This window comes from Anolis sagrei, chromosome 10 (assembly GCF_037176765.1).
Source record: "Anolis sagrei isolate rAnoSag1 chromosome 10, rAnoSag1.mat, whole genome shotgun sequence".
NCBI classification, from domain to species: domain Eukaryota; kingdom Metazoa; phylum Chordata; class Lepidosauria; order Squamata; family Dactyloidae; genus Anolis; species Anolis sagrei.
In genome coordinates, this window is record NC_090030.1 from 13173277 (window position 1) to 13201055 (window position 27779).

The 27779-nt window shown below is 40.5% G+C and overlaps 1 protein-coding gene across 3 annotated transcripts in view; it reads right to left on the bottom strand.

Moving 5' to 3' along the window:
• Positions 1 to 1394: 1394 nt before the first annotated feature.
• The window catches only part of HDX (highly divergent homeobox), a 56697-nt gene continuing 30312 nt past the window's right edge, over positions 1395 to 27779 (bottom strand). For all 3 annotated transcript variants that reach the window (XM_060756294.2, XM_060756295.2, XM_060756297.2), the window contains 5 exons: positions 25223 to 25430; positions 16386 to 16465; positions 15809 to 15892; positions 3999 to 4121; positions 1395 to 1996 (listed from right to left, as the gene is read on the bottom strand). In XM_060756294.2, coding sequence (XP_060612277.1) covers positions 1871 to 1996; positions 3999 to 4121; positions 15809 to 15892; positions 16386 to 16465; positions 25223 to 25430 — 621 coding nt within the window. In that variant the 3' untranslated portion in view covers positions 1395 to 1870. The remainder of the gene's footprint in view (positions 1997 to 3998; positions 4122 to 15808; positions 15893 to 16385; positions 16466 to 25222; positions 25431 to 27779) is intronic.

Genomic DNA, 27779 nt, shown 5'->3' on the forward strand with positions numbered 1-27779 from the left:
AAAACAGAGGGAAACGGCAAGTTATGCTCTGTTCAACCCAAGGTTCATATGACACACAGCGAGATTCTGATCCACTCAACAGACCTGTATGGCTGCCGTACATCTGTCACCTAGCTTGATTCTGCCTTGGCTTCTGACTGTGAAAGTGTTGGGTTTCATCCCTGGACTGCACAAATCTCTTGCGTCACCAGGTTTCCAGTCCTCAATGAGTAGCTAGACTAGAGATAGGATAAAGCTGAGGGATTTCCTTTCCCCACTTTACTATGCAGGGCTTTGTCTTTACTCCTCTTCCTAGCCACTGTCTCCTCCCCCTCTTTGATGATACAGGAATGGACTTCTGTGAGAGAACTTCCTCACAGATTGCCATGTGGTCTCCAGCATTGTTCTCTTCTGCTTTTTCTTCCTTACAGTGAGGACACATTTTGTCTCTCTCTTTAGGCAAAATGTAGCTGCATGGATTGTTTTGCCTTTTTTTAGAAGATAAGATTTAGTAAGCTAGTTATCTCCAAGCCCCTTTCTATTTAGTATTTCTTTTATTTCAAAATTGAACCTAAAGTTCTGACTCTGCAATCCTGTGCCATGCTAAGGAATAGAAGCTTAGCCCAATTTCACCACATATACGTTTCTGCTGGTTATGAAGTTTACTTCTGCTATATTTATGGTGGAATCACCCCATCTGAGAGTTATTTTTGAGCCTAACAGCTCAGATTACCCAACAGTAAGACGTTGAAGAAAGTGAATCTGGACTCCACAATTATGTTTACATTGGCAACCCCATATGCCAAATCCGGTTTATCCTATTCCCTACCTGAATCAAGCAGTTCCAATTTATAATGCCGGAAGTACTTTCTGTGTCGACGTCCTTAATCAAGGACACCCCTTTGTCTCTTGGGGTAGACACCTGTGCTTTTATTTCCTCAGTTCTTCCTTGCTTCTTCGGACTGAATATTTTAGACAAGGAGAACATTTCAGCTTAAACTACAAGATCTATTCCTGAGCAGCGTTCAGCTGAGACTTGGCCATGGAGTCGTGGCTTCTGAATAAGCCACATGTGCCCATTACACTTTTAGAACTAAGTACACCTATATTTGTGGCCTTTCTACCAAAGGTATTGCCATGCATTCCCATGATGTACAGAGGGAAGACAATGGATGAAGTCCCTGAAGTACTGAACAAACAAGCATTTCTCTTAGGGGCTGATATTATTTTCATTCAGAATTTACACCCCATTGTTGTACACAGAATATGTCATTGGAAGTCATTAGAATAGATAGGTTTATGTTTCCAAGGATCCTTCAAGAAGGTGAAGAAGAGCAAAGACGCAAGGATTTGTTGTTACATACAGTAAAAGTGAAAAAACGTCTTTAGCCCAATCCCTGGATTGAATGATCATATTTTTCCATAAAGATTCAATTTTATTTAATTATCTCCTGAAGCCCATCATTCCCAATGTTCAGTCCACCTACCTGAGAAATGGGGGAAAGAATAAAAGGCAATGTATCACAACGAACAAGACTGGTGGGCTAGAATTGGAAGATACGGTAGAATTATTATCACGATTTGCTACTTTTCTTCTATTTTCAGAATCCTGCTTAGATCAGGAATTCCTTACCGAACCACTGTTAGCAGAAAGGTACCATCATCAAGGCATCACTGCTAGAAGCCTAACTCATGTTTGTCAAGTAAATTTCACATTTGTTAAAAAATAAAATCCAGAATGTGTAGCTACCATCAATCACACCGCTATAGAAGTCTCTCTTCCCACCTCAACCTTTCCCTTACATATTTTTAAGGGTACTGGCTAGCAAATTCATTCAAAACATACATGTTGAGCAAACTATGTTGTCTCGTGAGTGTTTGTGTCAAAAGGTCAGAAACTGTCCAAGGCATTTTTCTCTGATGAAGAAGACAAACTAAATGAGGTATCATCAGGTCCTGGAGAAGCATGATTGAAGTCCATGTCTTCTAACTCTGGAGGTAAATCTGCTAGGAGTGCCTGAGTTAGATACAAAACATAAATACATGTTACTCCAGCCTCAAATGTACTAAAATTCCTGTTGAAACAGAAAGAACTATGTAGTATGGCTGAGATTTTATTGCTAGTGCTATGCAGGTTCATGTTGGGGGAACGAACATGACTGTATTCCCTGATGGAGGAAAAGGAATTAATATTCATCACTTTGCAGTGCTGCAGCTTTGCCAGGCTGTGCAAAGCCGGGCTTTAGCACAGCAGGCTAATCGCCAGCTGCAGTAAATCTTGGCAATTGAAAGGTTGGCAGTTCAAGCTCGGGTCGGGGTGAGCTCTTGGCTGTTAGCCCAGCTTCTGTCCACCTAGTAGATCGAAAACAGCAATGTGAGTAGATAAATAGGTACCACTTTAAAAGTGGGGAAGTAATAAAGGCATCCATAAAGGACATACCGACTATTCAATCAGGAGGCCCCTATGGCCAACAAAAAAGTTCCTCGACATGGAAGATGGAATTAAAAGTTCATCGACATGGAAAAATAAATTAAGAGAAATTAGAGATATGGATAAACTAACGTGTTTTTTTAAAAAGATTAACTCGGGAAGCCCAATAAAAAGGACTTATTGGTCCCTTTTTGAGGAATATGAAAAAGAGAAGAAACAGGGAGACAGTACTCAACAATGACTTTTTAATTCATATTTTTCTTTTTTTGGTTGTCTGTTTTTCCCTTTTTCTTTACATTATATGAAGTTATAGAGCAAGAAGATTACAGCTATCATTTTAAAGATAACTATAATTATTTTTACAAATGACTACGGTGAAAGCACAGAATGGAAGTCAACGGATCTTTTCACCCCTTCTCCGTGTTTTTTCTTTTTCAAAGTTATTTTCAACTTCAGCTTTTTTTCCAGTTTCTGTTTTTAGTTTCTTCTCCTATCTCTTTTCCTACTTTCTTAATAACCCAGTGTACCCCCACTTTTTATGTATATATAAAATGTTATTTTGTGTACAATAAAAATGTATCTTAAAAAAAATCAGAAGGCATCTATGACCAACAAAAAAGTTCCTCGACATGGAAGATGGAGCGACAGCACACATGCACACACACACACATCTGTGGCCAGAATCAAGCGCAGCCTCAATGACAGAGATAGAAAAGAGCCTATTTATTTATTTACAGTATTTATATTCTGCCCTTCTCACCCCAAAAGGGACTCAGAGCAGAACACAGAACACATATACAGCAGACATTCAATGCCATTATACACTGAAAAGACGGACAACTGTACATAGATAGAGGTATATATATATAGGCTTTCCCATCTTTGGCATCTTGGAGACTTTTGCTTGGTTCTGGCCACGGGAGGTGCTGTCACTTTATATTCCCTGCCAAAGAGCTTTGTTCATAAACTTCCTCCTTGATCAATTTGTTGGTATTTTTCTGGCATTTCCTTATGGGTGCCTTAAATAACTTCCTGCTTTAAAGCGGTACCTATTTGTCTACTCACATTTGCTTTCAAAATGCTAGGTAGGCAGAAGTGGGGCTAAAGGCCAGGAGCTCACCCTGACCCGGGCTTCGAACTGTAAACCTTTTGATTTGCAAGATTTACTGCAGCTGGCGGTTAACCTACTGTGCTAAAGCCCGGCCCTATACCTCTGTTTATGTATTGTTTGTCCTGTCAATTTTATAACGGCATTGAATGTTTGACGATATGTGTTCTGTTTAAAGTTTGTACACCACTCTGAGTCCCCTATGTGGTGAGAAGAGTGGGATAGAAATGTTGTAAATAAATAAATAAATAAATAAATACTAATTTTATTTATTATTTCTATGATTTGCTAGTTCTTCAATTTATATAATTGGTTTCACTGCATATAATTTTCACATATATTACCACCAAAATGAAAAAGGCAGTGAATACAAACCTTTCCATGAATAACAGAACAACCATGTGTCCTGATAAGTGGCAAAAAGAGATTGAAGGGCACACGACAAAAGCTGTCCAGGGCTTACTCGTTGCACTTTCTTACCTGCTGCTGTTCTTTATCATCCGTTTTAATAGCAAGTATCAAACTCCGAGTGAACGCTTGCAGTTCAAAATATTTCTGTTTCTGATGCTCCAGTTCATTTTCAATGAACCTTACTTCCTCATTCTAAGAGAAGGGGAAAAGACACGCAACTCTGAAAACAACTCTTAGAATTTCAGAAAAATAAATAAAACTCCATAGCCTTTTCTTATGAAAACAATTTGCAGAACTGAATATAGCTTTTTTGTATATGAAGGATGGAATGCTGGTAGTCATATCAACTGGTAGTCATATCAACGTTCCTTTTTCTCCAGTGGACAGAGGATACCTTGCCTCACCAACCATTAGGAAGGACAAACACATTAGAATAATTTTCAAGTCAGCATGGGAGGATACCTTTGCAGAGTTATAGGTACAGAAAATACCAGATCCAAATAATAAATTACCACTTAAAGATATAAGCCATGGAGTGCCAAACAAACCACCATAAAGCTATCTCAACTCAGGAGGTGAGCAGGCTATCCTCAGAAAGAGAACCTGCCTTGAAGGCAAGGATATTCAATTTTTCCACAGCAGAAGAGTACGTGCTCATCTGGCATAGAGCATATCACTCTTCCCAGTGGATAGTAAGGTGTCCCTTGCTGCCATGCTTTAACTATGTTCTGCAAAGCCATGCTCCTACAGGGATGTCTCTGCTGAAGAATGAACCATATATACTCAAGTATAAGCCGACCTGAATATAAGCTGAGGCACCTAATTTTACCATAAAAAACTGGAAAAACATATTGATGCGAGTATAAGCTGAGGGTGAGAAATGTAGTTGCTACCAGTAATCATCAGTAGATTAAATGTTTTTGAGCATTTACATAAAACTGTAATTTAAAATAAGATTGCCCAACTCTGATTAAACCATCATTTTAACTTCCTTCAATGTAAATGTGCTTACCTATTACCAATAATAACAGAGTAAAATAATAACATGTAATAATAATGGTTTTCCCCCAGGTTTGTGGTTTTTTGATATCTTGACCTTGTCTCCTGTACTCTTGGAACCCTGGAACCTTGAATCTCTGGACTGGATTCTGACTACAGTATAGACTCTTGATCCCTGGACTTTGCTCATTGAATGCTCATCGTTTGACCACTGGACTGGACCTTTTGACTATGGTGTTATCTTGAATCTGCAACAGTGTTTGCTGACAGTTTTGTTTTATATTTTGTAGCTGAGTGTTATCTTTATGATTTATGTTTTGGACTATTAAAACAACCAGAAAGTAAGTGCTGTTTTAATTAAATTGTTTAACACAAACTGGGTGATTGTTTGGTTGATCTCTACCTGAATAAGGCAGAGCCCTGGCATCATGACAGGTTGAAATAGATGATGTTTCTATTACTTTCTTCTTCAGTGACAGAGAAAACTGCTCAATCTCCATTTTCTATGTCAAAGCTTAGCTCCTTGGTAAAAACTGTACATTACAAAGAAAAGACAGCATTTGGCAATAATGAAATGATAATTATCACCAGACTCGATGGCACAAGAAGGATGCTCTACTGAGCTCATTCAATAAACACTGCGGTTGAGTGTGGCACTACAAGTCATCTTGCTTTGAGATTCCTCTCAAGACGCCTTGATCTATGCTCTCCACCCCCTTAACTCATCGAAAAGATGTGAGCCATCCTAAATGAAAGGTGTGAAAGAAGACAGTGAATTGGAGGGGAGGAGGGGGTGAATTCAACAAGCATGAATGACTCCGCTTCTCTCATTTGCAAGGATGACTTGCAAATGAGAACTTCACAGTGTTCATTCTCAGCAAACATATTTTCAAGGCACAGCAGATGTATGACGGGGGAAGTTTAGCAACAGCAATATGAAACGATTGATAGTTACATTCTCCCTCATTTTAAAAAATAGCATCTAACATTCCAAAATGTAAACTGGACAAGGAAAATATGTTGAGAACACGTGTAATAGCTGAACCCGCCTTTCTCCATGTGTGGCACCAACAGATGTAGAACATCTGATCAATATCCTAACAGCTTTCTTTGATCAAACCAAAGGCTTCCCATTGTTGCCAACTAGTTACCCACAAGCAGCATAGAAAATTAATAGGTCTTCCCAACTGTTTCCTCCCTGCTGGCTGCCTACCATCAGCATCTGACATTTAGTGCGGTTTTGCTTCTGAACACAGCAGCCACACACACCTTCATCATAAGTTACATTTACCAATTAACCTGGCCTCAAGTCATCAAAACAAGTGACTTGACTGTTACTTGACTGTTGACTGTTACTAATGCAGGGTTAATGTTTGATGTTCTCATTTTGAAATTTTTATTATTACTGATGTACAAACCTATGGAGGGCTGCAACAGACTGTTGTTGTTGTTGTTGTTGTTATTATTATTATTATTTACTTTTATGCCATTTTTCTCCCACAGATGTGACTCAAAGTGGATTCTGTTGCTTTATAAGCCCTTGAACTAGCAGAAACAAAATGACAACTACCATCATCATGAACTTCTGATCTCTAATAGTAATGTGTTCGGTATTTGTTTCTTTTGTTTCTTTTGTTGTTTCCTTCCCTTTGTTTCATTCATTTTGCACTAAATGGCAATGCCCCCTATGGTACGAAAATAGGCCCGAAATGAAAGAAAGTGTGAATTGTTCCCATCCATTCACCTTATTTTCAGGTCATGTGGCACTCCTCACATTGTCGTATGTTATTTATTTACTTCTGAGCCTGCCTGTTAGACCAATCTATATAAATAAAAATGTAATGTTTGTTTGTGAGATTAACATAACTCAAAAAACCACTGGACGAGTGTAAATCAAATTTGGACACAATGCACCTATCAGGCCAACAAGTGACCATCCCTCATAAAACACTAAAAAAACACAGTGGAAGAGACTTAAAAAGCAAAAAAAAAAAAAAAAACATTACAAAGCATGCGCAAAACCACACACACAGATATATATGCAAACACACATATACACAAATATATACACACACAAAACACATATACACAGACTGGGCCACAGCAACGTGTGGCAGGGGATGGCGAGTATATATAAATAAAAATGTAATACTCGTTTGTGGGATTAACATAACTCAAAAACCACTGGATGAATTGAGATGAAATTTGGACACAAGACATCTTGTGTCACACAGGCCAACGAGTGACCATCACTCATAAAAACACTGAAAAACACAACAGAAGGGATTAAAAAAGCCAAAATAGAAATAAGAAACTACAGCGCATGTGCAGAAATGACTTCCCCCTGGCAAGCAAAGCACACAATTGCATATCCACATTCTCTTCCGGACTACAGCTCCCAGCATCCCCTGGAACAGGCCCTTTAGGAAAGGAGGATGATCCAAATACACTGCTTTCATACTGTAAGCTTTCTTCTCCTTGGATATTTTTTGAAGGCACCCCAATCCCTGCATATTTCCGATTTCCTATTACTGGATTGCAACTCCCAGCAATCCTCCAGATAGATAGGATAGATAGATTAGATAAAGATAGGTAGGTAGATAGATTGATCAGGAGGACTGCTGGGAGTTGTAGTGCAAGAACAGGTAGAGAAGGAAGAAGGGAGAAAGAGAAAGGGAAAAAAGGGGGAGGAAGGAAGGGAAGGGAGGGAAGGAAGGAGAGAAAGAACGAAGAAAAGGGAAGGAAGGAAGGAAGGAAGGAAGGAAGGAAGGAAGGAAGGAAGGAAAGAAAGGAGAAGAGAAAGAGGTAGGGTAAGTTGGCCACAGCAACACGTGGTGGATACAGCTAGTAGGAGGATAAGAATGCCCTCAGCCTTGACTGCTGCCTGCCTCACCTCACCCTCCGCCACTCTGCAGACTGAGGGGAAAGAATCACAGAAATACTGGTGTCTTAACCCCTGTCTTTAACCTCGGGGCTCCTCTGCAGATGGAGAGGAAAACGTCTCAGAACCAGTGATATCCTAAGCCCTGAAGTTAGAGGGTGGGGCCTGCAGGGGAAAGAGGGAATGTTTTAAGGGGATTTTATTTACAGAAAGAAAAAAAAATCCTAAAAAATCGGGGGATGATCCAAACATTATAAAACTTGGTGGGCTAAGAATGGTAGATGTGCACCCCCCTTTGTGTGGCAATTTTCACCCCTCTAGCCCTAAAATGGAGGGAAGAGGGAGACTGGGATGACCACCCATTTTGGCCAATGGTTCGAAATGTTTTGTTCTTTTGAACCTGGAAGGGTGCCCATTTTCAGAGGAGGCGCTCGAAAATTAAAACGAGGGCTTATTTATTTATTTACAACATTTTTATCCCGCCCATTTCAGCCCGAAGGCGATTCAGGGCAGCGCACAGATTGGCAACAATTAGGTGCCATATAGAAATAAATATATCAATAAAAACAATTAAAAACCATCATAAATACACATAAAATCCATTAAAAACTATAAAAATCAATACAAAACCAATGTCTACCAATCCAAATTCCTCATCCATTTACATAGGAGCCCTGGTGGCACAGTGGGTTAAAGCCCTGTACTGGCAGGACTGAAGACCAACAGGTCACAGGTTCGAATCTGGGGAGAGGCGGATGAGCTCCCTCTATCAGCTCCAGCTCCTCATGCAGAGACATGAGAGAAGCCTCCCACAAGGATGATAAAAACATCAAGTCATCCGGGCGTCCCCTGGACAACGTCCTTGCAGACGGCCAATTCTCTCACATCAGAAGCGACTTGCCGTTTCTCAAGTCGCTCCTGACACGACAATAAATAAATAAATCCATTTACGTAATTTTAGCCGTACCATGTTCATTTGGAACAAACTGAAATGGATAGTGATTCTATACAAATGCAGAAGACTAGTCTCTAAACATATCCTGCTTCAGTCAGACTCTTCTCTTGGTTTGCCCTTCCAAACAAGCCATCTCAGATGTTTTGTCAACTAGAAAAGCTCAGGTACCAATTCAGTCAACCTCTTCAGTACTTCCACATAGTATCATCTTGAAATAAAGTCTGAAATAAAGTTCAAGTACCCATTCCCGTACTTGTTCCAATCCCCTACTCTAAAGGTATCTTATGTATGCGGGCGACATTGTGTGGAAGAGAGGTAGGGAGAGAACTCAACAGCTGTGAATGAGTACTTGTGCTTTACAGGAGGAAAAACTGCTACTTTGGAGGAAAGAACTGAGAACAGGTGGGCAGAAACCATAACAGGGTGTTTTCTCCTAAAGAACTTTTATCGAAAGCCTTTTTTCCCCCTTATTCCAGTAGCTTCCTGTAGTATACTAAGAAAGATTAAGGCATAAATAAAAATCTTAAAAGTGACAGTCATGTGAATAACTGAAATTCAGAAAACCAAGGCGGCATGCCTTCAGGAACCATCAGTCAAGATTATACTGTATATACTCATATTTAAGTCTAGAAATTTTGGTCAAAAATGAATCCAAAAATCATGGGTCTGCTTATTCATGGGTTAGTGTAACCTGGCCTTAACTCTTACCAAAAAAAGAAAAAAAGAAAAAAAGAAAAGAAAAGAAACTACCCCCTCTCTGAACAGAGTGGCAAAAGGATGAAAATTAGTCCATCATGGAAGAACCCAAAAGAAGAGTATGCATGGCCAGTGTGTAAAACATCTCACCACGCCAAAATAGTAGATGTGGCTCTTAATGAAACATGTCACATTATCACGGGGTGTCTGCGCCCTACACCACTGGAGGAATTACACTGTTTAGCCGGTATTGCACCACCTGACATCCGCCGGGAAGTAGCAACCAATAGTGAAAGAACCAAGGCAGAGACATCTCTGGCCCACCCCTGTTTGGGTATCAGCCAGCACATCAACGACTTAAATTAAGAAATAGTTTTCTAAGACCTACAAAGACACTTGCTGGGACACCCCAGCAAGCAAGAGTCCAAAAGTGGCAGGCTCAAACCCAGAACCTCAATCAATGGCTGATACCAAATGAGAGACTCCCCCTGGGCACACAGAAAACTGGGTGACTTGGAAGGAGCTGAACAGACTGCGCTCTGGCACCACAAGATGTAGAGTCAACTGTAAGAAATGGGGCTACAAAGTCGAATCCACGATATGCGAGTGTGGAGAAGAGCAAACCACTGACCACCTGCTGCAATGCAACCTGAGCCCTGCCACATGCACAATGGAGGACCTCCTTGCAGCAACACCAGAGGCACTCCAAGTGGCCAGTTACTGGTCAAAGGACATTTAATCAACTACCAATTTAAGGTGCTGGTTTTGGCCTACAAAGCCCTAAACGGCTCCGGCCCAAAATACCTTTCGGACCGCATCTTGGCCTACGAGCCCACGAGGACCTTGAGATCGTCTGGGGAGGCCCTTCTCTCGATCCCGCCGGCATCACAGGCACGGCTGGCGGGGACGAGGGAGAGGGCTTTCTCGGTGGTGGCCCCCCGGCTGTGGAACACTCTCCCTGCAGACATCAGACAGGCGCCCTCCCTTATGTCCTTCCGAAAAAGCCTTAAGACATGGCTGTTCGAGAAGGCATTTAATTAAGTGCTATAAAAATGTGGTAAAGACGACTGGAAAGGAACAAGGAATATGAGATTGGTTATGATTCCACTATGAGACGAAGCGGATTCTTAGTGTAATTTTGTAATTGTTGTATTGTTAATATGTTGTTGTAATTGCCCCTTTGTAAATTGCCTTTTTATATGTGTTGTACACCGCCATGAGTCGCCCTAAAGGGCTGAGAATGGCGGTTAATAAATGCATCAAATAAATAAATAAATAAATACCAAGCTTGCAAACTTTGTATTTTGTTTGTTTGTTTGTTAAAAATGCAATACAACTGTTTGGTTTGCTCCTGACACAATAAATAAATAAATTCTACTGGATCCACTGCAATGCTCCTTTTGACCTTTTTGAATAACTTTGTTGGCAGCAGCTGGGACAGTTGGCTTCCCAAGGTGGCACTGGGCTTTCCCTCTTTCTGGAACGACTCTCGACTCATTAAAATTCATAATTTCTGTCTCAAAACCTGCCCTCAACTTATACATGAGGTTGACTAATATGAGTATATACTAGTCTTGTGCATTTGTATAGTAGAATCACTATCCGTTTCTGTTTGTTTCATTCGTATGGCCCCGTTTTCATTTACAAGCGCCGCTTCCAACTGAAAAGGGGTGCCTTTCTGAATGGGCGTTCTTGTTCTGCATCCAAAAGAATAAATATTTTCATGCCATTGGTAGCAATGGGAGGGTTTCTCAAGCTTTCCTTCACCTCAGTTTTAGGGCTAGAAGGAGAGAGAGGTTTTTACAAGGGACTGTTGGTGTGGACCCACAGAAGGGGCAAGGTCTGTATTTATTTATTTATTTATTTACCTTACTTATATACCGCTGTTCTCAGCCCGATGGCGACTCACAGCGGTTCACAACAAATATGAACAGCAAAAATTCAGTGCTACAGTACAGAAATAGTTAACAACCTAACATATTACACAATTAATAAACAGTTACTACAATACCCATTCACTGTCGTCTCGTCATCAAAAACATGTTCCAGATTCGTCATCCATTGTTCCATTACAGTGTTCATTAACCAATCATTGCGCTAATTATTCGAACGCCTGCTCAAACAGCCAGGTCTTCACATTTTTGTGGAATACCATTAGAGATGGTGCTAGTCTAATGTCCGTAGGAAGGGCGTTCCACAGCCGAGGAGCCACCACCGAGAAGGCCCTATCTCTCGTCCCCGCCAGCCGAGCTTGAGAAGCAGGCGGGATCGAGAGCAGCGTCTCCCCGGAAGATCTCAAAGTCCTGGTGGGTTCATAGGCAGAGATGCGGTCGGATAGGTATCTTGGGCCGGAACCGTTTAGGGCTTTAAAGGCCAACGCCAGCACTTTGAATTCAGCCCGGTAGCAGATCGGTAGCCAGTGGAGTTGGCGCAACAGGGGGGTTGTATGCTCCCTGTGTTCCGCTCCTGTTAAAATCATGGCTGCCGAGCATTGGATTAGTTGGAGCTGTATAGTGTGGCATCAGAAGTTTGACCAAGCGTAGTCAAACTCCTTTGAAGGTGACCCTATGACACCTTTTTCCCAACCCAAAGGCTGTTCTTCCCATAAAGTACGACAAGTGTGATTTAACTGTTCCTGGATATGCAGTGATTTAGAGGGCAGATCAAGGCAGGCCAGGTACAGAGACAGAGAGAGACTGAAGGTTTGATAGAGCAGCAATCCTCCAGATAAGTAAGATAGATTAGATAGAGGTAGGTAGGTAGATTGATCAGGAGGACTGCTGGGAGTTGGAGTCCATGAATAGGTAGGGAAGGAAGAAAGGGGAGAAAGAGAAAGGGAAAGAAAAGGGGGGGGGAGGGAAGAGGAAGAGAAGGAAAGAAGGAAGGAGACAAGGAAAGAAAAAAAGGGAAGGAAGGAAGGAAAGAGGGAGGGAAGGAAGAAGAGAAAGAAAGAAGGAGAGAAAGAAAGACGGAAGGTTGGCCACAGCAATGCGTGGTGGGTACAGCTAATAAAATATATTTTAAAGGTTTATCTATTTCTTAAGGGTAATAAAATTATGTAGGCCAGTTACTTTAACTCAGATTTTAGCCAGGCAAAGCACGCATACATATATTTATGCAGAAACAACATGGCTTGGGAGACTAACACTTTTATGTCAAAATGTAATAAAAAATTAAACAATGCTATGCAGGACAGGCTGTCACAACAAGCCATTCAACTGACATTAAGAAAAGGTCACTCTTTTTCCTCCTCTCCTCTATATCCATCTATATTCATTCAATACTGGCTGAGCCCTAAAGGCAGAGCTCAAGAAATTAATGTGGGAACCTCAATTATGCATGCATTGTGTATATTTTAAAGACACTTCACTCATTTTAATTCTAGGTAATGTTTCAAAATAAAATATAAAACATTGCATATTCTAATACTGATCAAAATTTCAGGGTATCCAAGCTTAAAGGGAACCATTCCCCAATCCAAATGTGTGCAATGATGGCAAAAAGGAACAGTTGCCACTTTCCAACTGTTTTTATTAATTTTGCATCGAAAGCAAACTTTCATTGCAATTCTCAAGGTGCGGAAATACACAATGCCCGTCCGTCTTCAAATCAGCACCCTACTTCTAATAATAATAATAATAATAATAATAATAATAATAATAATAAACCTTTATTTGTACCCCGCTACCATCTCCCGAAGGACTCGGTGCGGCTTACAAGAGGCCGAGCCCAAATACAACAATAAAACAGCAGCAGCAACAACATAATAACTCAAAAAACAAAGCAATAACAATTAACAACACCCAATGACGCAATTAAAAACAATGGCCGGGCCAATTGTAACAATTAAAATAAAAAGTGCTGGGCATGACAAGGTGGGGTGTTTGGAGGGGGATGGGCATGCAGATCTCCTGAATCTCTGATAAAGTGCGTTGGGACATAGTGCTACGAGATTCCTTATTCTGGAAAGGTACACTGGAACAACCAAGTTTACAAGTTCCTCCTAAAGATTGCTAGCGACGGGGCCTGCCTGATGTCCTTAGGGAGAGAATTCCAGAGTCGAGGGGCCACCACCGAGAAAGCCCTGTGCCTCATCCCCACCAATCGCGCTTGCGATGCAGGTGGGATCGTGAGCAGGGCCTCTCCAGATGAACGAAGAGATCCTGTGGGTTCATACACAGAGATGCGGTCCCATAGGTAGGCGGGTTCCAAACCATTTAGGGCTTTGTAGGTAAGCACCTGCACCTTGAATTGGGACCGGAAAATGAATGGCAGCCAGTGGAGCTCCTTAAACAGGAGGGTTGACCTCTCTCTGTAAGGAGCACCGGTTAACAACCTGGCTGACACCCGTTGGACCAATTGAAATTTCCGGGCCGTTTTCAAGGGCAGCTCCACATAGAGTGCATTATAGTAGTCCAATCTGGAAGTGACTAAGGCGTGGACCACCCTGGCCAAATCCGCCTTCACGAGGTACGGTCGCAGTTGGCGCACGAGTCTCAATTGTGCAAAGGCCCTCCCAGCCACCGCCGACGCCTGAGCTTCAAGTGACAGTGATGAGTCCAGGAGGACACCCAAACTGCGGACCTGTGACTTCAGGGGGAGTGTAACCCCGTCCAGCACAGGTTGCCACCCTATACCCCGATCCGGTTTACGATCGACCAGGAGGACCTCTGTCTTGTCGGGATTAATCTTCAGCTTGTTCTTCCTCATCCAGACAGCCACAGCAGTCAGACACTCGTCCAGCACCCGAGGGGCTTCCTTGGAGTTAGGTGGAAAAGAGTAGTAGAGTTGTGTGTCATCTGCGTAGAGATGGCAACCAACTCCAAAACTCCGGATGACCTCGCCCAGCGGTTTCACTTCTAAATACCTCCAGTGCCAGAACAATGGCCTCCAACACTGATGGCATTGCAGGGTCACAACATTGTGTGTTTCCCTTCCCCTGTCACTCAAAATAGCAGGAAGAGGGAGGCTACCTTCAAAGGTTCTCATTGTTTCATCATAATTACAGAGCAATGTTGCTGTACTGTGTGGAAAAAGAATAAATGGCTCGTCTCTACCCACTATTAGCACCAAAATAAAAGCGCCCACTGATTTGCAATCCATTTGTATTTATAGAGTTATTGGCTTTATATCTTGCCTGTGTTTTCAGGAAATGCAGTAATTGCTTACTAAACAAAAGGAGAAAATACCTAAAATATTCTATTATCTTCAGGAATGCATGGTTTATGGGAGGCACAGAGACAGAACCCTGGGCAATAGTCCATGTATTTTAATGACAGTATTCTGTATTTCTTCAAAGTAGGAGAGTGGAAGAGAAGTGTGAAATTCAGTCAAAAGGTATGCCATTTTGTGGTCCATTGGTGACCAACCCCTCATTCTGTTCACCGGGAAGTTACTCAAATAGGGAGGGGTGTGGCCATTATTATTCAGCCAAGTTTCAGCCCATGTGAAACTTTAAAGGCTACAATGTGAAATTTTAAAGGCTCAATCCTCAGTCATTTTAAGGCCCATCTGCATGAAACCTACCTCAGTTTCAGACCCCATTTACAACTGGAGGCCTGCCAAGTTTCAAAACTATTCACCAATCTACTGATTTTTTAGAATTATTTCAAGTTTTAACCACAACATTTTTTAAAAATAAGATAAACCACAAGAGAGGGTTCTGGAAATTGTAGTTGCCAGTTGTGTCCATTCTCAGCTAATCAGAGCATGGACACAACCAGGCGTTTTATTGGTTGAGAAACAGAGAGAAAGAAAAACTTCAACTTCCATCATTCATTCAGTAGATTCATTCAGTAGATAACTTCCATCATGTTTTGAGAAGCTAATATATTTTTCAATGTCCACCCCATGCAATTGCTGCTTGGAAAATGAGTTTCCAGCAGGACCTTCTCTGGAGGAGGAGCCTAGGAGACTTTCCAAAAAGAAATGGATGGATGCTACTGCTGTTGGGGAGGAAGAAAAGATGCTGCAACAATCCCATCTTCTCCAGGAGCCCCATGGCAGACTCCTGCCTCAGGTATATTGCAGACTTAATCCCATTGTCTCCAACAGTCAATGAAATCTGGCTCCTGTAATCCATTTTGCTGGCTTTACGGTTCCCTCCTCCCCATTCTGTTCTTGGAGACCATATAAAACGGACCATCGAATATTACAAATCATTTTCGTTCAAACTGATTCAGTCCCAAGCCTACTCCTTATCACCATTCTGGAAAACTTGTGTTCTGCTAAAGCAGTTGTTCGTCTGAACTACCTCTCCCTTTTGAGCAAAATCTGCATTTTAGTTTTGAACTTACACTTAAATACAAATGTATGTTACTTACTTAAAAATACATGTGTGTTACTTACTTTATAGTCCAGAAGAGAACTCATTTGATCCACTTCAGAATTACTTATCATATCACTTTCTTCATCATCTATTATTTCTATTTTCTAAAAAACAAACAATGCAAATGTATTTTGAACCAATGTTTCTAAATTCATATCAAAATAAGAGATGAGATGAGAGTCCATATATGTTACAGCATTTTTAGGTGAACAAAAACAAAGTCAAGTATGCCTGTAGAACAACACTGATAAGACAATCTATTAGAACAACTGGGTTGTTGTGAGTTTATTAGGCTGTAAGGCCATGTTCCAGAAGCATTCTCTCCTGACATTTTGCCTGCATCTATGGCAGGCATTCGCAGAGGGTGTGACCTCACAGCCTCTGAGGATACTTGCCATAGATGCAGTCGAAACATCAAGAGAGAATGCTTCTGGAACATGGCCATACAGCCCGGAAAACTCACAACAACCCAGTGATTCCAGCCATGAAAGCCTTTGATATTAGAACAACACTGATATGACTATCTATTACTTTCACACTTCAATCAATATTATCTGTACTGACTCCATCCATTCTGAATGAAGAATGCATACTTACCACATTATCAGCAGCTACAGTAGTCTGGTCCCTCCCCTTATGCCCAATGTCTTCATTCTGAAGAACTTCACTGTGTTCTTCTACAGAAATAAAGAAAATAAGTAGGAAGTAAATACATAAGGATTACTGGCTGTAAATCTACAATCAGCCCCACTGTATCCTCTCATGAAGAGGAAGGCAAACAATAACTCTAGTCAAAGGATCTACCAGACTCAGATCTTTTGCCATGGCACCCAGTGCGCTGATGACCACTGGGACCACCTGGACTGGTTTATGCAATCAGAGCCTTTGCAGTTTGATTTTGAAGTCTTGATAGAGGCTGAGTTTTTCCTGTTGTTTTTCCTCAATGCAACTGTCACATGGAATGGCGACATCAATAACCCAGACTTTTTTCTTTTCCACAATCGTGATGTCTGGCGTATTGTGTTCCAAAACTTTGTCAGTCTGGATTCGAAAGTCCCACAGTATTTTTGCATGTTCATTTTCCACAACCTTTGCGGGTTTATGATCCCACCAATTCTTTACTGCTGGCAGGTGGTACTTGTGACATAAGTTCCAGTGAATCATCTGGGCCACAGAGTTGTGTTTGTAGTCCGTCTGTGCGATTTTCTTGCAACAGCTGAGGATAAGGTCCATGGTTTCATCAGTTTCCTCGCAAAGCCTGCATTTTGGGTCATCCGCTGATTTTTCAATCCTGGCCTTAATTGCATTGGTTCTGATGGCTTGCTCCTGGGCTGCAAGAATCAGGCCTTTTTCTGTCTCCTTCTTCAGGGTTCCATTCGTGAGCCATAATCAGGTCTTCTCCTTCTCAACTTTTCCTTCAATCTTCTCAAGGAACTGCCCATGCAAGGCTTTGTTGTGCCAGCTGTCAGCTCTGGTTTAGAGTGCAGTTTTCTTGTACTGTCTCTTTGTCTGCTTTGCTTTGAGAAGTTTCCAATTATTGACTTCAATTAAAGCAGGTTCTTGGCTTTCCTTTACATATTCTGCCAGGGTGTGTTTTTCTTTTTCGACTGCTTGTTTGACTTGTAAAAGTCCTCTGCCACCAGATCTTCTAGGCAGATAGAGCCGGTCAACATCACTGCGAGGATGTAATGAATTATGAATCGCTGTTATTATTATTATTATTATTATTATTATTATTATTATTATTATTAATGAGCTTGTTCAGGGACTTCCAAGTTGCCCACTCTTGTTTTGCCCCTGGAGGAAGACCCTCATGGGGGGCATCCAGTTGGAACTGCCTGATTTTGCTGCCCACAGCGATATTCTTTGTTGGAGGAACATTTAGAGGAGTGGTGGTTCTCATGAAACTTTTCTTTGATTTAAGTCGACTGAGAGGGGATTTAAGTCTACAGTATGTAGCTATAATGCCTGATTGTTGGTTCTGGGTACATAATGTTGTAATGACAGTATTTCAAGCATAACACACATCATAGAGCTCCATAAACAATTTCACGCCACGACACATGTAAGGTACTGTCAAAATGGAGTTGTTCAGGCTCACTAAAACAGATCAGTATACCAATGCTTCTTTCTTATAATAATTGTTTACCGTATATACTCGAATAAAATCCGAGTTTTTCAACCCTTTATTTGTGCTGAAAAATCCTCCCTCAGCTTATATTTGGGTCAAGCCATTGCGACAGTGGATCCTGGAGGTGAGGTTCCAAAGCCGGCTGGCCATGGAGGAAAACGACAAGTGGCACAGGCGGCATAAGGGCCCCCCGGCAAGGCTTCTATGGAGCTGCAGCCATGGTTCTTAAATCCTCCTCCTTCTCCTCCAACTGGACATGGAGGAGGAAGAGGAGGAAGAAGAGAAGAAACTTTTTCTCATTGAAATACACACAGCATTTCCCCCAAAATGTATACTGTAGTTAAAATAAACTATGGCAATTATTGGAATATTATTGTTTTTGTTATTGTTGTTACGTTTATTATTTTACTCTATTATTGTTGTTGTTGTTACATTATTTTACCCTATTTATTATTATTGAAGGATGCATAAGGACATTTACATTGAAGGTTAGAATAATGGTTAAATCAGAGTTGGACAGTCTTATCTTAAATTACAGTTTTATGTAAAAAATAGCCGTCCCCTGCTACGTGTTAATGTGGCCCAGTCTGTGTATATGTGTTTTGTGTGCGTATATATATATATGTGTGTGTGTATTTGTGTGTTTGTGTATATATGTGATTTTGTGCATGCATTGTAATGTCATTTTTTGGCTTTTAAAGTCTCTTCTGCTGCGTTTTTCAGTGTTTTTATGAGTGATGGTCACTCGTTGGCCTGATAGGTACACTGTGTCCAAATTTGGTGTCAATTCATCCTGTGGTTTTGGAGTTATGTTAATCCCACAAATGAACATTACATTTTTATTTATATAGATTCAAAAACATTTAACCTACTGATAAATAATGATGATAATAAAAACTTTTTTTTTTGCATTAATATTTTTATTGATTTCCATTTGATTTGTGACAAGGAAAGAGGGGGAACAATACGTTTATAGGAAAGCTTGGAAGGTAGGAAAGGTATAGGATTGGAAGTTAAGGGTGATGGTATAAGGGGAGGGAGAATGGGAGGGTGTGTAGGGGGGCTGAGGTGAGGGGAGGGAAGGGTTGGGAGCAAAGTTTGAGGGAGGGATAGTTCATGACACTTCTGTTTGGTCCACAGTAGGTCAGAGTACTAAAGTGTACCCTTTATTTTTGTTTTGTTCTATTTTACTTATTTAATTTTTCTTTCCCTTCCTTCATTCTTCTTTCGTCATTGTTGTTTATCTGTTGGTTGTTGTTATTGGACTTTTAATTATTGATTTCCCGTAAATATTCTTTACAACAGTTCCAATTTGTTTGACTTTCTTTGTTCTGACTTTCTAGTAGGCTCGATAACCTTTCCAAGTCCATGAATTCAATCACTTTTTTTTTCCATTCCTCAATTGTGGGAATTTCCTGTGTTCTCCATTTTTGAGCTATGAGTATCCTTGCCGCCGATACAAGATAAAAGAAAATTTTTTCCTCATTCTTTTTCTTTATAGGGACAGACATATTTAGGAGGTAGTATTCCGGTTTCATTTCCAGTTTTATTTTGATTATTTTTTGCACATGTTTGTGTACCTTCGACCAGAATTGTTGAATTTTCTTACATTCCCAAAACATATGGAAGTACACTCCTATGTCATTCTTACATTTCCAGCACAGGTTGTTGTGGTTTTTGTTTAATCTGGATAGTAGGGCCGGTGTCAAGTGCCACCTAAAAAACATTTTGTGGCAATTTTCTATGATGCATATGGCTTTGGTAAGTTGAGTTTTCTTCTTCCAAGTTAGCTCCCATTCCTTAAGCCATATGGTCCTTCCAATGTCCCTCGCCCATTTATTCATACAATCTTTTATCAGATCTTTTTCATTGTTCCATTCTAATAATTGTTGGTATATTGTTGAAATCACTTTCTTTTCTTTTTTCATTATCTTTTCCCATATGGATTCCGTTTCTGAGAATCCTTTTTTGCAGTCTTCTTTGTAACATTCCTTTGCTTGTAGGTAGTGAAACCAATCCAGTTCTTCTTCTGTCTCACGGAGCTCATCCATTGTTTTGAGGCGCCATTGGCTGTTATCTTTTATTAGAAGTTGATTGTAGTTAAGCCATCTCTTCCTGGGCAGTTCCTTCTTGTGAAAAGCCTCAGAGGGGGATATCCATCTGGGCGTTTTGGAGTAGAAGTAAGCTTTGTATTTCTTCCATACTCTTAGTAGGGCTGATCTTACATAATGATTATTGAATGACTTTTCAACTTGGTCCTTCTCATACCAAAGGTATGCGTGCCACCCTCTTCTTATATTCCATCCCTCTATTGTTAATATCCTTTTGGGCTCGAGGTTGGCCCATGCCACTATCCAGGAAAGAGAGCTTGCCTCAAAATATAGCTGTAAGTCCGGCAGTGCAAGGCCTCCTCGCTCCTTTGAGTCCGTCAGAGCTTTAAATCTGACTCTTGGCTTCTTCCCTTCCCAAACGAATTTCAAGATTTCCTTATTCCACGCTTTAAAACTTTTATTGTTCTTTATAGTTGGTATTGTTTGGAATAAGAAGATCATCCTGGGAAGTATGCTCATTTTGATAGCAGATATTCTTCCTACCCAGGATAGATTTAGATGTTTCCAGTTCTTAAGCTTCTTTTGGATGGTACTCCATGTTTTTTCATAGTTATCTTTGTATAGGTTCGCATTCGATCCGGAGATATTTATCCCTAAATATTTAATCTTTTTTACTGTCTCTAGTCCTGTCTCTTCACTGATCTTGATTTTCTTTTCCGCTGTAACATTTTTGGTTAGAATTTTGGATTTATTTCTATTTATTTTAAGGCCGGCTATCGTTCCAAATTTTTCGATCTTCGCTAACCATTTTGGGGTTAGTTCGACCGGATTTTCAACAATGCACACAATATCGTCGGCGAATGCCTGGACCTTGTATTCTTCGGAGGCAATCTTTGTTCCTTTTAGGTTGATGTCATTCCTTATGTCTTCTAGGAGGGTCTCCAATATTATTATAAACAATAATGGGGACAGGGGACATCCTTGTCGGACCCCCTTCTGTATGTTAATATCCTCCGTTAAGTGGTCATTCACCATTATTTTTGCAGTTTGTTTGGTATAAATGGATTGAATTACGTTGATTATTTGGAAACCGGCATCTATTTCTTTTAGTACTGTTGTTAAGAAGTCCCAGCTCGCGTTGTCAAACGCTTTCTCCGCGTCCACGAAAAGGAGGCCCACTTCCTTTTGTCTATTTTGTTCATAGTATTCGATTATATTGAGGATGCATCTTATATTATCCCTCAGTTGTCTTTTGGGAAGAAAACCTCTTTGGTCCTCCTTTATTCTTGTTTGGAGCACTTCTTTAAGTCTGGTGGCGATGACTGTTGCAAAGATCTTATAATTGCAATTCAGTAGTGAGATGGGGCGGTAGTTTCGAACATTGGTGGGGTCTGAATTTTCTTTATGTAGTAATGTTATATACGCTTCTTTCCAAGAATCTGGAGTGTTGCTGCCTTCTCTTATATTGTTCATTATTTCCTTTAGAAATGCTACCAGCTCTTCTTTGTGGAGTTTGTAGTATAGGGCCGGCAGGCCGTCAGGTCCTGGAGCTTTTCCGTTTGGTATGTCCATTATTGCTTTGTTTATTTCCTCCTCTTTAAACGGGGCGTTCAGTAGCTCCCTTTCGTTATCACTGAGTCGGGGTATTTTTTTTTTCTGATATGTATGCAGTAATGTCTTCTTTCTTTACAGGATCTTTTTTATAAAGCTTTTTGTAAAATTCCCTAAATTGTCTTGCGATTTCCCTTCCTGTAGTATGGTCCTTTCCTTCTTCCGTTATCAGTGTTATTATCCTACGCTGTTTCTTTTTAGCCAGTTTCCTGGCGAGGAGTTTCCCAGGTTTATTCGCTTCAGCGAAATAATGCGCTTTTATGTATTTAAGATTACGGGCCATTAATTCCAACTGTGCTGTGTTTATTTCTTTCCTTAAGAGTTCAACTTCCATGAGGATCTTTTTGTTTTTTGGATGTTTCTTTAGTTGGTTTTCTTTCTCTTGTAGTTTAATTTCGAGTTTTGCTCTTTCTTCTCTCCTTTTCTTATTTTTTATGACTCCCTGTTGGATGTAATGGCCCCGTATGACAGCCTTGCTGGCCTCCCATACTGTTTCCAACTTAGTGCCTTTGCCTGTATTCTCCTTAAAATACGTTTGGATTGTTTTTTTGCTGAGAGCTATATCCTCTTTTTGCCTAAGTAGGGTTTCGTTCAGCTTCCATCTCCTGTTTCTTGGGCCTATTTTTATATTTACTTTTAAAGGACAATGGTCCGTGGTGGATCTTGCAAGAATTTTGATTTTTGTTACCTTGGTTGATAATAGATTAGAAACCCAACACATATCAATTCGAGTCCAGGTTTGATGTCTCGCTGAATAAAAAGTGAAGTCTTTTGTCGTTGGGTTTTTGAGACGCCAAATGTCTTGCAGACCTAGTTCTTTTTTCATTTGGAGGAAGTTTTGGGGAAGCGTCCCACACTTAGTTTTTTTACCTGATTTGTCCATCCTACCATCTATCACTCCGTTAAAATCACCCAGTATCACCAAATTATCACACCTATGATTGTCTAGTTTCTCTCTCAAGTGTTTAACGAAGGCGGATTTAGCTCCGTTTGGGGCATAGATATTGATGATCAGTATATTCATGTTGTAAATCTGAACCCTTACCCCAATCATCCTCCCCTCGCTGTCCTTAAAAGCTACCTCGGGATTCAGATTCTCTTTTATATATAACGCTACCCCTCTCTTCTTTTCGAGAGAGGAAGAGTAAAATAATTTCCCTAGTTGATTGCTTTCTAGGTGCGAGCTATGTTTTTGTGCAATGTGCGTCTCTTGTATCGCTATAATATCACACTTAAGGCTTTTAAGTTGATTGAAAATAAGCTTCCTTTTATTGGGGGTGTTCAGATCATTTACATTATTAGATACAATCTTCAGCTCCATCTTTGAGATTTAATTCTATCAAGTCCTTTGCCGGGTGGTTCCTTTGTTGGTGTTTAGAGTAGTTCTCTGGGGAGGTAAGCCTAGCTCTTTTTTCACCTTTCTTCATTCCGAACTCTTCTTTATTCCGAACTTTATTTATAACCCACCACCATCTCCCCAATGGGGACTCGGGGTGGCTAACATGAGGCCAAGCCCAAAAAACTACAATACAACACAATAAAATACAGAATGAAAAAAAAGCTTACATCAGAAAATAATAACAGTAGCAAAACAAGACAATAAAGCAAATAAACACAATATAAAATCGAACAGGATGGGCAGGCCAAATGGACGAGATAAAATGATAAAACCCTGGGTGAGGTAGGAATAGAACATGTGTAAGTGAGGGGAACCCAAGAAGGATAAAACAGTGGGGTAAGGCTTTCACTTTAGGGCAGGGGAAAGTGCATCATAGGGGCAACACTATAGATGGGGCAAACAGAAGTGGGATAAATGGTCACTCTCCAAAGGCACAATGGAAGAGCCAGGTTTTCAGGGGTTTTTTTTTTTTTTGTGAAGTCTGCTAAGGATGCCTCAATTAATATAATTTTATTTGTATCTATTTTTATTTTTATTCTTGAAATTCACCAATAGCTGCTGCATTTCCCACCCTCGGCTTATACTTGAGTCAATAAGGTTTCCCAATTTTTGTAGTAAAATTAGGTGCCTTGGCTTATATTCGGGTTGGCTTATACTCGAGTATATACAGTAAGTTCTGATACAATCCTTGTTTCTCTCTATTTGAATCTCAGACAATAAATAGTGGTCACGAACCTTCAAAACATTATAAGATGTCACTTGGATTACAAAGAATGCTTCAGTTTTGATTCCATAAAAACAAAATGAAAAGGCTGTTCTTGTGACTCTTGGATCTATTTATATAGCGCAAAAAATGCTAAAGCATTAATCACACAGGATCAATTGTCATGCAGAGTTTGAGTGCTATCTACTTCTCAACTATTATGTCTAAAATTAATTTTGTGTCTAGACTGAAGTTCCCATTATTAGAATCAGAAAGTAACTTGCAAGAGTGTCTCATTCATGACAGTTCCTTAGTAGAGAAAGCCAGTTTCTTGATAGAGTTCACCTATAATTCAGAGTGCATTAACCCATCTCACAGCTTAGAAAAATATTCATTGAAGACTAATACTGAATTGCAGATCTCTTTCTATACACAAAACGTATTCCACTGGTGTCTATCTAAGCTGAACTAATTTGGGGGTTCCCAGTGTGATCAGAAATGGGAACACAAAAAAAATCTCATTTCATTCCCAAACAATAAAAACCCCACAGCTACATATGCATCGATTGCAATCATCTTCTGGTTGCCTTTCTCTGATGGCTCCATCCTAAGCTTCCCAGTGCCAGACTCAATTAATATTAAGACAGCTTTTCACTCGAATTGCAGAGTGTTCAGACAATTTCTCAACTCTTCTGCTGGAGGAGTTCCTTTCGCCTGAGGCAAAGAGGAGACTCTGCAGACTCCGGTAACTTACTTGGTATTCAGTCACTTCCACGATTTCTGTGTTATCTCATTCCCTTTATAATTGAAAATTTGACAGACTCGTCACAAGTTTGTTCCCACTTCCCAGTTTCTTAGTCACTCTCCTCACTTCTTCCAAATGATTAAAGCAAAGTTAAACCAACACACAACTCTACATATGTCCCAGAAATGGGCTAGTTGTAAAATTCCAGCGCCACTGCCTTGGTTGATTTCTTCCAGTTAGAAACATTAAAACAAATAGATGAACTTGCGCAGGTAGCACAATGTGCTCTAACTGAAATAGCTGCTGTATAGACAAAATGGAAATTCTATCCCAGCTTTTTTATTTCTGGTGATGGAGGTAGATTTTGTATTATCGTTGTCAAATGATTACCCTATATATTGATGTATAGAAATATATAGTCAAAAAATGAGACCAAAAAAACCCTGGGTTGACTTATCCACAGGTCAATGTGGATACTGTAGAGTTTGGGGAAAATAGAATCTTGACATTTGGAAGTTGTAGTTGCTGGGATTTCTAGTTCATCTACAATCACAGAGATTTTGAATCCCACCAACAATAGAATTGGGCCAAAACTCTCACACAGAACCCCCATGTGGGCCAAAGCAACGCGTGGCAGGGGACAGCTAGAGGGTCATATAAAAATCCATAATTTTGTTCCTCACGGATAGGCACTGCTAATGAAATGGCACAGGGACAGCTTTTGCAACAGTATTGCAACATTTTTTTATACGTCTAACTTCCCACTGTATAACAAAGGCAGAGGCTTTTCATACCTTGTGAGCTTCCTTCTGATAAGCAGATGGATACTTCATCGTTCCTGTCATTGTCATCTCCCACATCAGTCGAAGCATCATCTCCTGGAATGGATATTGACTTACTGCTCGAATCAGATTGATTGGAAAAATCGGCAGGGCCACCTCGAGGAGGGGGGACTTCAATTCCCATCAGTCGATATTTTCGTCTCCGATTCCCAATCCAAGTCTTGCAATGAAAAACAGACATGTACAAAGTCTAAGCCACAGTTTGGAAAAGATAACTGGATTCCTAGATTTTAGGAAATTGCTAGTTTCTCGTGCACAGTAACAGAAAAAGACAGAAGTAAAGAATAAGGAGATCTTGCAGCCAGATACCCCATTTCAAAATGTGGCTGTGGACCAGCATTTCATCTTCCTTCAGAGTCACCTGCACACCATTGTTCAGAGGCCTTATAGGAAATTGATCTGCAGCTTCTGAACAGCAGTGCTCATCTATATAAATAAAAATGTAATGTTCGTTTGTGGGAGTAACATAACTCAAAACCCACTGGACAAATTGACACCAAATTTGGACACAAGACGCCTCTCAGGCCAATAAGTGACCTTTAAAAAACTCATAAAAATACTGAAAAACACAGCAAAAGAGGCTTTAAAAGCCAAAAAATTAAAAAAATACATTACAACGCATGCACAAAACCACACATATACACATCTACACAAATATATACACACACATATACACAGAATGGGCCACAGTGATGCATGGCAGGGGATACCTAGTATATAAACAAAAATGTAATTTTTTGTGGGATTAACATAATTCAAAAACCACTGGTCAAATTGACACCAAATTTGGACACAAGACACCTCTCAGGCCAACGAGTGACCATCACTCATAAAACACTGAAAAACACAGTGGAAGGGACTTAAAATCCAAAAAAGCAAAAAGACGCTACAGCACATGTTTAAAACCACATATAACTTCCCTGGATATACGCATACATACACACACAAAACACATGTACACAGACTGAGCTACAGCAACGCGTGGCAGGGGACAGCTAGTAAGTTTATAAAATTAGAAAGATGAATGGTAACCTCAAGGATCATGTAGTCCCTGCCAATGTAGAAATCCAAGCTAAAGCACATCTGACATATGTCCATTCCAAATCTTCCTGAATTAAAGGAGAAGCCATCACCCACCAAGGTAGTCCATTCCAGTGTTGGAACAGTGCAGATTGCTAGAAGGCTCCTCTTAAGATTTAATCTGAATCTCCTTCCCTAATCTTGCCACCTATAGTCCATAGAATCATAGAATCCTAGAGTTGGAAGAGACCACATGGGCTATCCAGTTCAACCCCATTCTGCCAAGAAGCAGGAAAATTGCATTCAAAGTACCCCCGACAGATAGCCTCTGTTTAAAAACTTCCAAAGAAGGAGCCTCCATCACACTCCGCGGCAGAGAGTTCCACTGCTGAACAGCTCTCACAGTCAGGAAGTTCTTCCTAATGTTCAGATGGAATCTCTTTTCTTGAACTTTGAAGCCATTGTTCAACGTCCTAGTCTGCAGGGCAGCAGAAAACAAGCTTTCTCCCTCCTCCCTATGACTCCCTCCCACATATTTATACATGGCTATGATGTCTCCTCTCAGCCTTCTCTTCTTCAGGCTAAAATGCCCAGCTCTTTAAGCCGCTCCTCATAGGGCTTGTTCTCCAGCCCCTTGATCATTTTAGTCACCCTCCTGTGGACACATTCCAGCTTGTCAATATCTCTCTTCAATTGCAGTTCCCAGAATTGGACAGTATATTCCAGGTGTGGTCCAACCAAGGCAAAATAGAGCATGGGGAGCATAACTTCCCTGGACCTAGACACTAGACTCCTATTAATGCAAGCCAAAATCCCATTGGGTTTTTTTTTTTTTTTGCAGCCGCATCACATTGTTGGCTCATGTTTAACTTGTCCACGAGGACCCCAAAATCTTTTTCACACATACTGCTCTCGAGCCACACGTTCCCCAATAAAGAATTGGAATTTAAGTACAATAAAGAACTGGAATTTAAGAATAGCCTCTGCTCACATCTTTCCTTATGTTATGCTATATTCAGCACCTGAGGTTGTGCTTTAGTTCCCCGTATCAATTGATTCCTGGCAGATGAGGTAAGGAACTGGGTCTTCTATGCTAAGGCTAATGCTCTGGAATGCCCTCCATATAGAGGTCAGAAAAACCTTGTCTCTGTGCCAGCACCTGATGAAGAGCTCACTCTTAAGGAAGCTGAACTGATAATCCTCTCTGGGTGCTGGTTTCATTATAATATGTTATCGTACTGTTATATTGTCTTAATTACCTACTTCTTTGAGCTGCAAGTTATTTTTAGTGTTCCTAGTAGAAGGACAGAACTGTTTAAAATAAAATAAAACATTTTAGTTCCACTGAATGGAATGAACTAATCCAAACTGGATTTTCAAGTCTGTTTCACAGGATGGTATAAACTGATAAAGAGTTTTTACTAGGGGTCCACAAACTTTTTAAACAGAGGGCCAGGTCACAGTCCCTCAAATTGTTGGAGGGCCGGAT